We start from the raw sequence: 17,721 nt of genomic DNA, 5'->3' as shown, positions 1-17,721 counted from the left end.
TGTGTGGTATTCTAGCACTACTGAATGTATAACTGTGTCATCCTCGAACAATGGGAGAAGAGTAATCTTTGGAACAATATCCATCAGCAAAACTAGGAAAACAAACGGCAAACATCATCCCTAAAATGGAAGAGATATATGATCAAACAAGACTGCTGGTATAAACTTGGAATGTTAACTCTATCATGATAGTACTTTAGAGTTGCCGACGACGAGCAATCAATACTCATCGTGAGGAATGCTCTCATAAACACTCGATCATGACCAGCCAGGTCAAACATTTCCCAAGTGTACCACTACTGATACTTATATACTTATTATTAATGGGGGAAATGGCAGACTACAGTTTTTGTGTGATGGTCGTTTCGTTACTTCAACATTTAGTCTTTGATGTCAAACAATTCAACATCCTTTGGACAAGTAAAACATTGGTCAGTTGGCTGTTCTTATCCCACCTTAGCCAACTATGGATTTCAGAATGGGTCGTACTGTTTTCACGTTCCCATTGCCTTTGTAGTTTCCCCAAATGTATGGAATACATTTCAGTTCCATGTGGTATACTTCTGGAGTTATACAACCGATCCAAATCAGCAACCAACGTAAAGGGCAGTTGTTTCCATAGTTCCATCATGACAATTCCGAGTCCTGACTTATCATGTCCCAACTTAATGGTGATATATGCGGTTTATATCGTATCAGTCTCTCTAACATACCCCAGAACATATTTATGGAACATTCAAACCCATTCTACTCTCATCCCGTCTCAGCTCCAGCAGCCTGTCAACAACCCAATTTCAACCCTTAATTGTGAAAGATTTGTGGGTTTATTGCCGTGGGTGCCCATGTGAATGATTCCTATTTGACGTTATACATTACTGTATTTAAGGGACTAGATGTATTTTTCGAGTTTCGTATCTACTTTCACAAACACTAAGTTGTCAGAGTATATGTGATTGTTAATGTTATTGTTAGCTATTGAACTACATTCTCAAACTCAGAAATGCCAAATAAGGTTGAAACAATCGACGGTTAAAACAGAAAATGTACCTCGGGAATTAAGGCTTACATTTGGATCGTATGATTATCATTGTAAACAAAACATCACACGATTTACCCGAGAAACATTTTCTATGATGCAAGAGGTATAGTTAAAGGAAAGTAGCTTGCTTGTTAATATCATGTGCATGTCATCATCTTATTAATGTGATTCACCGTCATCATCACAATAATAATAATAATAATAATAATCATCATCATCATCATCATCATCATGATAATACCTTGAGTGTAAAATACTGTGCCCACACATAGACGAGAATAGCCGAAGGACAAAATCATACTTCCAGTTCTTGCACAGAAAAATACTCATCGGATACAAATATTGCAATCTACATACTTTAAATAGACTGAAATAGAGATCAGAAAAATATCTGTCATCTGAATTGTATACAAAAAATATCTAACTGCCATGATATATGTTAGCTATATAGGATATCATGTCTATTGTATGGTTTCATGACCACATCGTCAGTTATTTTGAGGGTGTATCGAGTCCACTTAACATTCTAGTGGTATTGCTTGAATTATGTTATTCATAACATTTGCTTTGCCCTTTGACAAGACTAAAACAAATATGTATTGAAGAATTCATTGCTGATATTATAATAAATTTTGATTTGATAAAAACAGACGAAGTACAACATAAGAAATATAAATCTCTCTCAGGAATCGTATCTCCTGATTAAATTGATCCTGTTTATGTACATGAACTTTTATGAAACGATAGATTGTTAATGTCAAAGGACACACAATTATGAAGATGATATGTGTAGATAACTTTATATATATATACATGTATGTCGTGTACTGTTACTAAGTTACTAATAGTCATAGGACACGAAGCAATTCATGTTAACAACAGAAAAGACAAAGCTGGAGAAAGTAAGAACCTGCAAATGTCAAAGGGCTAAACTATACCATTTCATGTGCATGTGGAACGCTTCACGACAATGTATCGTGAATGTTTTCTCTCCAGTTATTGTTACACTGGAGATAGTTTCAATGAAACCATACAAACTAGTCAAACTCGGTGTGATTTACTCTTGTTTTCATGAAGGAAAACCCCCAATAATCACATTCCAGAATCCGTGAGTATTAAAAATACCTAGATTGATTTCTGATGCCTTATCCGGAAATGAATCTTCCCGGACGGGGACACAGTCGTACTTACGTGCGCAGGTGGTACAGTTGTAAAAACGTTTCATTTCAACCATTGAAAGAGATATGATGGAAGTCATAATGACAGAGAAACTGGTCTTAATGAACTGTCCACACAAGTAAAATATTCCCCATGCAAAACAGGGCCTATGCGAAGGGGAAACCCATGCGTAATCGATTAGTACAACTGGGTTCAATACCATGTTAAGATCAATCAAAATAGACTTTAATTATGCTAACCCGGGTCGCTTCCTTCGTTAATGTCGAACCCACCTATTTGGAGGTAATTTTGATCACCAAGCTCAAATTTTGGCCAATCGATGTTTACGAAACGGTTACGTACACGACCGCCGTGAACGGATGTCTGGTTGCGTGGCTCATTTGGATTGCTGAAAAAGAAAAGAAAAGGATTATTCATGAGTCATTTTGTATATATTAACTAGTTACATGTACATGTGCTAGAAACGGGAAGGAAACGTTTCATCAAAACTCTGACGATTCATCAAGAAATGCTACATTGGCCAATTTAAGGTGACTTAAGTATTCCTACTTTAGACATAAAATATGGATAACAAGTTCTTTATACTACCGTGGTTATCCATAAGTTCTTATGTCATATGTCATATGTCCGAACCATGTATTCCTATTTGTACACACCTGCACCAAAGTTCCTGAGTCGTGACAAGAGTAGGGAACTGACAGCCTATCACATGGAGGCACACAAAGTGCTACACTTTATGACCTTTGACGTGTTAGCACAATTTCACAAGGGACATTCTTGTTTTTTATGTCTATACCGGAGTAGGTGTCAATGTGTATTACACGAGTAGTTGATTTAATTTCTATAATCATTTCAAAACTAGCTGTACATGACAAGCACACAGGTAAACAAAACACTATACATATAAGCTGGCGTCTACAGGTCAGTATACTCTGAGTATTGTTTGAGTATGTTTTTGTGGCTCAATATTAATGATACGTCATATTTTTGTAAATCACATTCATTCATAATTATCACTAACGGAGGAGTGCTTAGTACAATTTGTGTACTGTTGAACACTGTTGAGAATGGATACACAACTAAACTGTCTCGGCAGGAAGAGGTGAGGTGATGAGACTACCCAACTCAGACACAGTATACTGACTCCGAGCCGACAAGTCCTTGTTTTAGCCCCTTAATGCCGAGCGCCAGACAGGGTAACAACAAGTACCATCTCATAACGTATGACGCGGCCGAGGATCGAACCCCGGACCTTCCGTTCTTTGGGCGGACGCTCTACCACTAGTCCACGGAGGCGGTCCAGGACAGGAGAAACAGTTGTCAATAGTGAGTGTTTGAAGTCATAAATAAAAAACAACCTATCCTATAATGACAGACAAATATAATACTCAAATACTCAGTATACAAAACAACACACAACTAAATATGCTTCAAAAACATGTAGGGAGAACGAACTGGAAACGTTGGAAAGGTTTCGACCTCCCCGGACTCGAGAGAACATAAATCGAATTCAGTTGAAAACTGGCGAGGAATTCCACAGCTTCATTTCCCGACCAGAGGGGACTGTCAAACACATAATAATGGTACTGAACACAGGACAAAAAATGACATAAATCCAATTGTAAGTGTGCATTAACTATCATCTGTAACCGAAATGGCAGGCTGAACGATACGATATGGACATCATCAAGTTGTCAACAATATTACGTTTACAACATTAATAAGCCACACTAGTCGGTTCAGGGACCTTTGGCATGAACAGGTTAGGCACATCACCACAAGCGTTACCACAGCCCATCAATCAGGCGCAAAGAGTGTAATGTTGATGCGTGTGTGATAACAAATGTGGAAGGTCAAACCATAGACGACAGGACATCGAAGACAATATTCGCTTAAGCCCCTTCCATGGACGAACCAACTTGCATGTACATATACTCCTCACAAGAACACCCGTTTTGTCTTATGACTACAGTTAACTTTTGTTACGGCTGGTTGATATTGAAGCCTTGTAATTGCGGTGTTCTTTAACTTGTTTTGAGTAGTATGAAATACCTAATAAACAGGACAGATATGACATTCAATGGTACTTCATTGTTTTAGAATAATAAGAATGCTTTGGTTTGATCGTCTGTACGTTTTATCATAGGTTTTATAAAGAAGTATATACTATATGGGCTTATCAGCTAATAAGGTTTGAACAAAACAAATAGACTAACATCTGGTCTTTGAAATGAACATATCTTACATAAAACAACAGCTGTTAAATTATCTTAAGAAACTATCATAAAAATGAGCCCAGAAGTTACTGTATAGACTTGTATGGGCTTTCTTTATACATTTGTTTCAGGGTCTGTATTGCAGACTACAAAACAAACTAAATATTCAGATAATCAGAATTAAGGTCAAACGTTATTTCTGAAGGTGGCGGTGTACATACAGAAAACCATTCATTCTAGCAACTGCATCTCAACACAATCAGAGACTGGGAGATAAAATAGATCTCTTAAATCCTGAACGACAGCTAACCTAGTTCCATCGGGGAGTGAAATCACCGGCTAACAACCTTCTACAAGGACGATTATAGTCTGTGCAGTTTGTAGTCACTTAACGCTGTAGCTGTGTATCTATAAGAATAAAGGAAGCTAGCAACTTAGGAGACTTGCAACACAAAGTTTTCTCGGTAATCGATACCAGTAGTCAACATATCTGACAGGAAGATGCCGTTATAATCTGTATTGATTATCACCGATAATGACAAAGAATGAGCATCTGGAACTGAAATACTAAAGTAAATGCTTTTATCTGATATCCCACATACATTCAATTAAACGCGATTGTCAACATAGGAATACTCATATAATCGAGGACAAGTAAGCATTTATAATGGTCTGGCTGATAAAGCAAAGACCTGGCAGTTTGCAATTCTTTTAATACATATGTTGGCAGTTATTACCACGATGAACAGCATTTGCTTTGTAGGATACATGCACGTGACGCTTTAAAGCCTTCTATAGGTATCCACGCTTGGATCCCTCTCACGTGACAGTGCTTCAGATGATGAAAAAGTCAAAATCTGCAAATTTAAGCTCCTTACATTGCTAAATGTAGTGTTCGTCGATAGGCATCTCTCAGATGATGGAGGTTCTAGCAATCTGTGCTGTAGCATCTTAATACCGTGAGGATACGTGAGATGAGGTGACTTGGGTATTAACGTAGCGTTCAAGATTATTTCACTTATATAGCGATGTGCATGCACGCGTTCGTGTGTGTGTGGCTGCTTGTACTTGTCCGGACTAATCCCGAGGTTATAGTGCAGACCAACTAAGATACCAAGCCGCAGTTCAACATGAATACCCCACTCTGACTCCGAACCGACCCCACCCCCACTAAAATGCCGAGCGCCACGAAGGGTAACAAGATAATACCATCTTTTGACGTATTAAGGTATTATGAAGCGCCCGGGGATCGAACCGCCGATTTTCGGCTCTCTGGGCGGACGCTCTACCAGCAGACCACGAAGGCGGTCTCTTTATACGGACATCTGTTAATCTGGACGACTGTGTCGTAAAGCAAACAGTGCTACCGATCAGATTTAACTAAAACATGGTCATAGCAAACATGCAGGTTCGATTCTGGGATGAACATTTGCACCCAGTCCACATGTGCTCCATGAATGAATGAATTCGGTGAAGGGGTAAATGATGCTTAACGCTACTGTCATCAACACTTCAGGCATGTGAATGATAGAGTCTGACCCTCGCAACCTAGTGGTTGAAGGCATTGGCAAATGATTCAAGTCAGTCAACCAATTCACAGAGCCTGTCACACTATGCCCAGTGTAACCGTTTACCACATGTATGCGGTGATGGGACATATTCTCCCCACAGGACTCTAGTTGGAGAAACGAGTCTACATCAACAACATGACACATGGACAAGCGTTACAACAATTCATTCTCACGTCAGAAAATGCAATGCCATTCTTTAAATAAGTGATGTAGATAAAATCTAGGTGTTCATATAAACAGAATGAATACTTAATGATTTAATTTCCAAATATTATACTGTTTGCTTAAAGGGTTTTTTCCTATTCCTATTGTCCAGTTAAAGGTAATAATGTCGAGCACCCTGAGTTTCATTTTAGCCTTGGGGGAATTAAATGTAATTCTTTACCAACGTAAAATAAATATTATCTGCATACACTAAAGCAATGGTTGTCAGCCCGTAAGGACTCCCCACTTCATCCGTGTACGACGATACACTCTCAGTCTGGTAACAATCAAACTATTGCCACATGCATTTCTGAAAGACTTAACTACCCCCCTCAAATCCATATGGGTCTTTGGGGTATTGGTAATTGAGTTACATTATTCATATCGCCATCGAAGAGGATAAAAACGTTTTATAAATAACATTTTTACTTAAAATGTATCCTGTTCCCTTTGGATTGCCAAATTTGGGTGGATGCAGAATCTACATTATTATCTTTCGAACCATCTTTTATCTCCTTAGGACATCACAATTGGTTTTTGATAAAAAACAGATTATATGTCAATATATCGATACAGTCTCTCAAGCCATTCAATGTTAATTACGTATAAGACATTTAGTGTCATACATTTCTCCCGTATCACCCATCTATTGCGCCGTGGCATCAACTGGAATGTGTATTCTTGTTTGCTGTATGTCATTTACAGACATCCAAAACATTAAGCGTCATTTGATACTATTTGCATTTGTTGCAAATATGCAAATAAACATGTCAGACTTGCTAAGATGGCAACAAAGAGGTAAAAAGTGAGATTCCGTAAACATGATAAACAGTGTTCGTGTCTGTTTCCGTGGCAACGCTGTATCAATACATAGATAACGGATGAATAAAAACCGATCAAAAGTGCCATCAGCCGCACACGATTTTATTACACCACTGTAGTGGCTGTTATTTCTTTTTACGCGTGGCAATACGCCATGTTCCTCGGGCAGAAGGTGTTGACCCGGAAGAAAATTGATTGCAGGGTCACCGCTAGAGGTCGTTTGGTCGATGCCGGCTGTAGAATCCTGATGAAATTTGTGGTGCCATCGAACTAAAGTCACAATATCAACTGATTAACATTAGACCTCCACGCCGTCTTGTAGATAGTTACTTTCGTAAGACGCAATTTGCTTCCTGTTTCGCTTTTCCGTGATTAATCACATATATAACCGTCCCTATGTGCATGCATGTATGCATGTTTCAAAGACATTTCTTTTGCACATTCATTCATACACACATGATATTTGCATCTATAAATATATTCGTTTTGGTTTCGAAAAATTGCCTAAGTTTCAGATTGAAAATGATTTAATGGAATGCATTTTTCTTATGGCGAAGAGCAATGTGAAATATTCATCCCAAATGTTCGTATGTTTTGCATTTGATATTTGATATGTAAAATTGTATATAATGGAACAGACAACAGTTTTTCCGGACAGTAAGCCAGTAAAACGCCTGAAGACGTTATCTTATGAAGACGCTCTTTCTCACGTCTTTAATTATTATTCATCCACGCCGTCCTCATTTTATCTCTATCCTGTTCTTCGAAAAGCGGAAAATGCGCGAAAAGAACATAGAGTGTGCCTCGTAAACATCTTTTATGGATTATGATACGCAGTGGGGAAAGATTCATATCGATGGTGCCAAGTATGTTTCAACGCATCTCACGTCTACAGTAACATTTTTACATCTAAGCCCAATCAAAGCGATTATCACACGGGGACAAAGACCATTAACTAGAAATGAAGAAATGCGCTTGGGAGAGAAGAAGAAATAAAAACACTCAGAAAATGGCATTTAAGACTCTTTTGAGAAAGTGTGGAATAGCGAAGCTATTAAAATTGATCACGTTTTTCGAGCGCCTTCTTTGAAGGCATTTGAAGTGGGCCAACAAAAACAACAATTTCCTTTTAATTCTTCTCCATTTCTATCCGATGGATATTTAGGAACAGTAATCTACAACGCCGAAATCTATGAACTGAAATGGAACTGAAATTAACATGGACAGCGGAACGAAGATCAATTCTTTCCAGAAGTCGGCTTGAAATTCTGCTCTTTTCACAATATTTTGAAATTATTATTCAGTGAGATGTTTCAGTAGCTAGGAAGCGATCGTGAAGAAATTGATAACAAGGGTGTTGGACTTTTTACACTGGCTTCAACCGGTTTGATCTTTTTTTATCGTGATGAATATAAACACGGTACACGATTTACATGCTACATCCACATTTTGGAGAGATCTTAATAACATTAATTCTCATTTTTTTCCATTTCGCTTCAAGTTTGTAATTGTGATGGACACGCTTTCAGTTTGGTTTCAATTGAATGTTTATAGTAGGAAAGGTTTGAAAAGGCCAAATACAACGTTTTCTATAACCATTTCCCCCTGGCTTCTGTAGTCCGTGGGGAATGAAAATCTATCGATTGTCACCAAAAAGGACGTATTTATCGAAAATATCAAGACACCCGGTGCTAAAAGACACCTGATCAGAGTACCCACACACTGGGTGAGATGTGTCACATGCCACTTGACCCGTGTCATTTCTTTCACGGCGTGTCACCTCACTATGCAAGACATAAAGTAGGTTTTATACATTATGCACCATGAGGGTGGGGTGAAATCGGGTTTAACGTCGCGTCCAAGATCATTACACTTATATAGCAACGTACATGCACGTTTGTGTGTGTGTGTGTGTGGCTGCTTGTACTAGTTCGGACTAATGCCAATGTTATAATGCTAGCCCACTGAGATAGCATGTTTAACTTGAATACCCGACTCAGTACGCTGAACAGTCCTTGTTTTAGCCTCACAATGCCTAACGCCAGGGAGGGTAACAACTCTTTCATATTTTAACGTCTTATTTTGGTATAGCGCGGATCGAACCCCGGACCTTCCGCTCTCCAAGTCGACCACGGTTTTCACGTTTCTTTGTTTGTTTGTTTAACGCCGCACTCAGCAATATTTCAGCTATATGACGGCGGTCTGTAAATAATCGAGTCTGGACCAGACAATCCAGTGATTGATATCATGAGCATCGATTTGGGACACGATGACATGCGTCAACCAAGTCAGCGAGCCTGACAACCTGATCCCGTTAGTCGCCTCTTACGACAAGCATAGTCGCCTTACACGTATTATTGTACCATGCTGATAAGAAAGCATAATGTTTAGTCAATGAAAGTTTGACTCTCTGGTTTATTTTTGCGAAAGGCGAATGGAGTCTGTTTACTATATTGACCATTTTCACCTGCAATTACAAAAGGTGCAGTTGATCTGTATCAGTGCATCTCAATTTCTGCCTTTACATTGGTAACAGACAAAAACCAAAAATATATCTACTTCTCGTGTTCTTGGTAGTGTTGTCTCAACAAGGAAAGTAGTGTGTTCTTGTCAAGACTTTGGAAGCATTTTGTAATATATTCCTGATAATCTTACTACAACAATGTGCTAAGTAGACGAGGCGCCATGTAATGTACATCTACCATATTAAACTCGTATCCGTTCATTAACAGACTAATACAGACTAATGTGCTTCTTACAGTGCCACTTTTCTTTTTCATGAGAGTGGTCTCAGGAAAGTTGTGTTTACAAATGTCAGATGTTTCAGTTCGATTGATGTTCCGAATAGGTTCAAAGTCATCATAAGCTATTAATCATGTCCCAATACGTCCAACTTGTCGCCTCGGGTGCCGTTACAACCGTTTCTTCTGTTTACACAAGAGGAAAAAATGAGAATTGGGCAACTGTTTTTGGTAATATCTCACTATAAAATCAATACATGTGTAATGACAACGATTTCAGGGTTGAACTTGTACGTAGTTTGTCAAGTTAATGTCACAGTTTCCCCCAAACCGAACACGTACTAGTATAGCCGAATTCATAAAAAAGACACGTTCTTGGCAAATGCTTTGCCTCGTTTAGCTCGCACAGAAAAAAACGAAAAGGTGTATTGGACACATTTTGTTGTTGAAAACAGAATACAATAACACTTAACGCATATATACTCACCCCCCAAAAGAAACGCGAATTATAGACATATATAGAGAAGTATGTACGTTAAGAAGAGATGTTTCCAATGTGTACCAATTACTGACAAAACTAACAATCAGTCAAGTGTTACCACAGAGTGGCATTCTTATTACAGTATGCTGCACGTGATTAATAAGCTAATCCTGCACGAGACAAATGGTGCATCTCGTGTCATGGTTCTGTGACGTCACATGTGATGCGTTCTTGCGTTCAATACCTCTTGAATATGAGTAATTCTTCATATATTAACCAACATTTATGGTTTTCACGTTTCTTTTGACGGTGAGTATATTTACCTAATATTGTATGGCTTCAAAGACGTTTAACCTCCCTGTGACGTAATGATGCAGAAATGAGGTCTGTGTTCACCTCCGGCATCGCGACAGAGGAAGACAACATCATCAACCTACCGCTGCTTTACGTTTCACGTGTTCATCCTCCTTAATGTAAAAAAATGTCCGAGGAAGCGAGGTTAAGGATAAGCGTGAATGCATTTTTTATCGAAGGTTTTCCGTGTGCAATCTAATTCAAATAATAACTTATTTTCATATGAAGACTGCGCTTTTAGCAAAACGAATAAATATCGATATATGGTGGCGCCATGTTTGGGCCTTGGTTAAATCAGAAAAATCACCAGCGTAGAATAAGATTGCAGTGCACAGCATGGGATGAGCTGATAAGAGCTGATAGGAGCTAAGTTATTACGTTGATGCGATAAGGGAAATGTCAAATATTGTCAGTTAGTACTCAATGTTTGGCACAATATACACGGTAGTAGGTAGACTTAAGCGCTATTTGTAGTGCTTGTATGAATTATGGTTTGAACATTGTCAGAATTGATGAAATCGAATGGCAAGTGGCCCATCTATAGGAAATGTGTTTCAGAGATGTAATGAGTTTTGTCGGGTTACCGCCAAGTGGTATTACCAGAAGACGTACTTTATTGCTCCAATATACGCTCAGCGTGCTTGTTTTAGATCTGATTCTATTATTCTAGGTACATATATTTTACTCAATATTTCAGGACCTTGTATATGTATGTATAATTTCTTCTGATGGCATTTCCTTCAACAAATTGATAAATTACATCGTCGTCGCGCACAAATACCGGGTTCGATCCCCAGTGTATCAAGAGGAATGTTTTTACTGAAGATAACTATATATGTAAATCAAAACCTCAACAGTGTAGGAGTAGTCATAACCTCATTCCAAGAACGAACAACAATGTAGACTGTTAACTAATTTGGAGTGGGAATTGATGGGAACATGTACCCACTACACTATCCTTTGAGGGGGAGAGAGTCAATGCTTGCCTTGTCATCAAAGCCACCAAAATTCGCTGACTTTTGTTTCGAACCACAGGCGTGACAGAAACCTATGATAGTAAGTTCGAATCCCAGTTCACCCTGATTGTGTCTCCTGACGTCAGGACCATAACCGTTCTCGCGGGGTTCAACAAAATGAGCTGCATCACTTGGGGCTTTCCTCCCACATCAAGCTGATACATGGTGAGATATGCTGTTAAAAGCGGCGTTAGATCCAACTCACTCACTCACTCCATGATTGTCAGTAGCTCCCTTCAACCTCTTGCAGATCCGAGGTAGAGCAGGTCTTCAGCAACCCACGCTTGCCCTTAAAGGCGACTCTGCTTGTCGAAAGAGGCGACTAATGGGATCGTATTCCAACTGCGTGGATCGATGCTCATGATGTTAATCACTGGATTGTCTGGTCCAGATTCGATTAGTTACAGACCATCGTCATATAACTGGAATATTGTGCGCGGCGTTAAACAACAAATAAACAAACAACCAGTAGTTCCTTTCACAGACAAAAGTATATGGTTTGAAGCGTTGATTCAATATATCAAATGGTCATTCACTATTTTACTTTCCATGTACTCTGTTCGTTTGATTGTGTGTTGTTTAACGCCGCACTCAGCACTATTCCAGCTATATGACGGCGGTCTGTATATAATAGTATCTGGACAGACAATCCAGTGATTGATATCATGAGGGTCGATCTACGCAACTGGCATACGATGACATGCATCAACCAAGTCAGCGAGCCTGACCACCCGATCCGTTAGTCGCCTCTTACGACAAGCATAGTCGCCTTTTACGGCAGGCACGGGTTGCTGAAGATAAATTCTAACGCGGATCGTCACGGGTTTAACGCCAGTATCACGCGGAATACATATACAGTGCATAAACAACTTCTTCAAACATAAAATGGAATACGATGACTTTTAAGGTGCAGCTCGATGGCCGGGTGTCGCCGCCTAACGATGGAAGTCAGGCATCGTTACACATAATCCATATCTATTTGACCCAAGAAACCGGTTCGAAATAACGTAATCGATACTATGACCTTCAGGACACATCTAGTTGATCAATAAGGTCAATTCAGCAACACGGTGTAGACAGGAGTCTCGTAATGGCAATCTCCATAAGTGAAAGTATGTAGAAAAGTCAATCGAATTACTTATCTCTTATATAAAGAAAGGATGAACACTGGATCAGAAGCGTATGAATACTTACAGCCTCTCTGTATTCTCCATCGTCTAATAACTATATCATGATGGAGAGCTTCACGCGAGTCAATAAACAGAGCGTCTACATAGAAACGAATATCAAATAAGTATGACAAATAAAGAGTTAAGTACGTTAAGTGATGTTTCGCGGCTGCAAATATAGGACCAATATCATATCTTACTTCCTGGCAGTATGGAAACCGCCAATGAATATGCATAAACGTCCATCCTTTGTGCATGTTTAAGCATATCACGTTGCGTGGTCTTCGTCTTGTGGGTACCTTTCGTCGCTTTAATTGCAACACTATATACACACCAGGGGCCCCTAGACGCCCCCTCGTATACTCTGTGCCTGACGTCACCACCTTGCATGTGGTCAATAATTCTCTTACCAATACGTTGGATGTTGGCGGAGCAAATGGTTCTGGTAAAAACGAATAAACCTTAGGTCTGAGATGTGTTCCTCCCCAAAAAATCAACATGAAAGGTAAGTTATTAACGAAAAAACAACAACCATTATCTCGCATGTTTCCGAGCGCAACTGTCTTTTTTAAAACTGGGGTTAAGCAGTTTCAGTTGAGCATGTTTCGTAAGAATGTAGGACAATGGTTTTGTTTGTTTGTTTGTTGTTTAACGCCGCACTCAGCAATATTCCAGCTACATGACGGCGGTCTCTAAATAATCGAGTCTGGATCACATAATGCTGTGATTGATATTAGGAGCATCGATCAACGCAAATAGGATACGATGACATGCATCAACCAAGTCAGAGAGCCTGATCACCCGATCCCGATAGTCGCCTACATAATGTAGGGTTTTATCATCGCCGGCAATACACCTACTAGTGCAGTGCGTTTTATACGATGACATGGTTGATCTTCAAAACCCTACAAATGATTGTCAACAACTCGTGAATAAACTTTATTCTGTAAACGTTCCGGGAAAAAGAAAGAAGACAAAACACGAGAATATTTTACAACAGAGGCCACTAAATATGTTTTGGGGGTAGGGGGATGTTTCAAAAAGGAATTCAGCTTTTTATTCGACATCTAACTTTTGAACTGGTCCCTTTTATCAACTCAAATGCCAGGAAATAAAACTGACACAGTGTATGTATAGACAACCAAGTACATGAAACTGATCAAGTAGCAGAAGACATCGTCCGTTTCAACTGTCACTGCTACATTTGACACTTATTAGCTTTCGTAGTTTGTTCGTAATGTGAGGTGACAGATCATGTCTTCAGTAATTGTGATGCGTAAACAACACGTCGTGTTAACATGTTTTATAGACTCAAGAAGATGAACGAGGTCTTGGATTATGTTTTCATCTTAATGTCGTGATTACTGTTAGGTGTATAACTTGAGATTTGAGTATTGATATAGTTCTACATAAGTTAGTTATTATAGGTTTATACGAGCCCTTTAGAATAACATGACCTTTGATTCCACGACACAACACGACACGACTCTTCCGGATTAGGTTTCTTGGTTTAACAGCACAGTCCCTGCTCTTGTTTTTCACCAAAGTTGTAAATCTCCCAGACCCTCACCAATGGCATTTGTGCAACATGAACCTATCACATCGAGTTATAACTGAAATGTTGTATAAATCGGCAGTTCACAAAGTCACATGGTATTTAACATCCGATTCCATCCACATAAAGACATCTAACCCAGTCAAGGAAAACATATCAGAGCGGTGGTGTAAATGAACGCCAGACAGGAAGCCATCACAGGCCAGGTGAGCTAAGACAAAGCCTGTACCCCAAACACCTTGAACAAATAGTCAGTCGTTTGTGCACCGCCATCAGCCTCAAGGCGTACCTCATCGATTTCCAGAAAGAACCATCAAACACTGTATCATGAACTTATCCCATCCCGTGTTATCCCATATTTCTTGGTTTTGTGTTGGAGATACGTTTTCACATGAAATACAGGCACTTCTACAGCATGCACAGACGGTGCGTCTGAAACAGAGAGTTATATGTTGGCCTAGTCATCCATTTCGTTTTTCTTTATCTATAATCATCTAATGTCTGGAGAATGTCGGTAAAGGGTTGTTTTAATGCACTTATCGTGGTCAATAAGAGGCGCTTGCTGTTTTTTGGTAATAATGCACTTTTTACCCCCTGTCCTGTCTTCTCCCAAGAATTATATAGAAAGCTCTAATTCGTAGACTAAATCCACCTATGGAATACCTACAGGGTCTGAAGCTTTGAGGATAAAACCGTTCTTTATGAAGTTAATGGATGGTTTCGAGTCGACCATGACAATTCTTGTTCAACATACTTCATATATTATTTTCCGATATCTTAGGACACATGCAATCAGTTCGTCATGACCGTCTTCACATGAGCAGTAACGATAACTCTGCTCGGTTGCGTTACAGCTAGTGTATATTACGTTATGCACGAATTAATTGGGGGCACACCCCTGTTGTTGCAGAGTTGCGTCCCTTGGGTGTTATGATCGTCACATGGTGCATTCGAATCTACGACCGTCTTAATAATCACCCAGGGTCTGTCAGCACAACACGAGTGACGTCAATCGCAGGCCTGGGTATCACATCCAACGTGATACTGTTCCAAACGGCGTTTAACCAAACTCACTCACACACACCCACATGCCACAAATCTCTACAGAGTGAGTGAGTTGGGTTTAACGCCGTCTTTAACAGTATTCCAGTTATATCAGGTAAGATTTAAGTGGTAGGAAAGCCCAAAATGGATGCATGTCTCAGACGTTTACTACTTTGAGGGAAACCCACGAGCACGGGTATGGTGCTGACAAACATAAACAAACAAACAGGAAACATAATCGGGGCGAATCGGGATTCGAACCCAAGTGCCCAAGGGACGCAACTCTGCACTGCGAATTGCGGCGCATTAGACGAGCTAAACTGCTATTATTTCAAGCATTTCGAATGAGTGATGGGGTTAAGTTTAACGCCGCTTTGAACAGTAGCAGTTACATCAGTGCATTTCGTCGTAATGTTGAAGGAAGGCCCGAAGTGATGCAGGTCTTAGACGTTTACCACTTTCATGAAACCCACGAGCACGGATATGGTGCTGACCTAGAAACATACACGGAGCGAAACTGGATTAAAACCCAGGATGATAGGTTTCTGGCGTGCCCAAAGGACGCAACTCTGCAAAGCGACATTGGGCGTATTGGACTTCTGGTCCACCCGTGCCCACACAAATCTCAACTGATTTCCATAATGTTCCAAATAAGCAGAATTAAATAAGACTATACATAGCACATACAGTATAATGATTTTACATGCCTGGCGGCAACTGTGGATGAGTGAGTGAGTGAGTTGGGTTTAACGCCGCTTTTAACAGTATTCCAGTTATATCGCGGCGTGTTAGCTTGATGTTGGGGGAAAGCCCGAAGTGATGCATGTCTCAGACGTTTACCGTTTCGGTGAAACCCACGAGCACGGGTATGGTGCTGACAAACCTAGAAACATAATTGGGGCGAAACGGGATTCGAACCCACAATCATAGGTTTCTGGCGTGCCTGAGGGACTGCCGTGATTACAGCAGAAACACACCAATCATCAATAACGAAACATAGCAGGAAACATAATGATGACGCCAATAGCATTACGACATTTTCAAAGAACTGTTAAATGTATGATAAACATTTAAAAATCAGGTTCAAACATAAACAGGAACTTTCCTTGCAGCGTATTCGTAAAACCGCATCAATGTCCATTCCATAACTGTTAGTCTTGTCTAAACACATGCGCATGTGTAATGGATTTTTTTCTAATAGAAACATTGGAAAATGACCTGCCTGTTCTGTAGACCAATTATAACATATCCGCACTGAAGGAAGTGTCACCCTCGTGTGTCAATGATGCTCGGTTTTAGTAACATCGTGTCAAAATTTATATATTTGCCCAGCACTATAGACAGACGCTTCTACAATCGTTTTGTTAATTAGTCTGATGCACAAAACACACAAAAACAGAGGGTCATAACAGGTGCATCATATAATGTAATTCATGGGGCTATATCGGGACGTCTTCAACATGAAGATGGGGCTAGTCGCCCTGCCCCGTATACAGAATATAGCGACTTTAGCAGACCCTCGATTGCGCCACGCCGCCATAGTCTCTGTAACCGAGTTAGCGTCATGGGCGCTGCGTACTACCCCACACTGTAGTCCTCAAATAACGAAAACTATCGATCTTCTGTTATTTTAAGTCTGGTAGCAATACCCCGCTCGGAAAACTAGTTTGATTACCAAAATAATATTAGCATTGCCGTGAAGAGAGTATTAAATCTGTTAGAACAAGCCCTAATAAATGTCTCTTCCTAAACAGAGCCAACATCTCATTGACTGAGCATAGCTTTATAGGTAGCCAATAATTGACCATGTCTTCGACAAAGATCCTTCAGAAGATTAGAGTAACTGCTTACAATCAATGCATGGAAACAGCGTTGTTGAGGCGCCTAGTTCCGAGATGGTCAAACGTTTCGACAAACTGCAATCATTTCTTGAGTGCCACCTCGTCAGGCGGAGATTAAATTGGCCTGCGCCGTACGCCATACTGCTTGGAAACGGGTCGCATCTAAGTAGACGTAATGATTTACGACATTGCCTAATGTTCTCGCGCCTTGGCACAGACAAGTCCGCCTCCAAGTGTGCCATAAATTAAGATCCTAATAATGGTAATTGAATCGTTAAGTGGCTTTCTAAATCACGGGCTAAAATCAAATTGAAACTGATGTGAGCTATTGTGTTTTTTTCGTTTTGTCAATAAGAACTAATAAGCGACAAGCACCGTCTCAAGTTGCAAAGATTAGGAGGAACGTTCTGCTTTCGTGACACTGGTCATTTGTGGATTATTCCTCGATGATTGACTTCATAACGACTTTCCGAAAACAAAAGCCTGACT

The 17,721-nt window shown here is 39.9% G+C and overlaps 1 protein-coding gene across 3 annotated transcripts in view; it reads right to left on the bottom strand.

Annotated features, from left to right (window-relative positions):
* LOC139447153 (neuroligin-4, X-linked-like) overlaps positions 1–17,721 on the bottom strand; it is a 140,371-nt gene that overhangs the window by 5,533 nt on the left and 117,117 nt on the right. For 2 of the 3 annotated variants that reach the window (XM_071228340.1, XM_071228341.1), the window contains exon 5: positions 2,458–2,606. In XM_071228340.1, the coding sequence (XP_071084441.1) occupies positions 2,458–2,606 (149 nt within the window). The remainder of the gene's footprint in view (positions 1–2,457; positions 2,607–17,721) is intronic. The other variant, XM_071228342.1, reaches the window with a different exon arrangement.

This window comes from Haliotis cracherodii, unplaced genomic scaffold (assembly GCF_022045235.1).
Source record: "Haliotis cracherodii isolate W230 unplaced genomic scaffold, xgHalCrac1.p SCAF_7, whole genome shotgun sequence".
NCBI classification, from domain to species: Eukaryota; Metazoa; Mollusca; class Gastropoda; order Lepetellida; family Haliotidae; genus Haliotis; species Haliotis cracherodii.
Note: the sequence above shows the minus strand (reverse complement) of the source record. Positions and strands in the feature narration are given on the sequence as shown.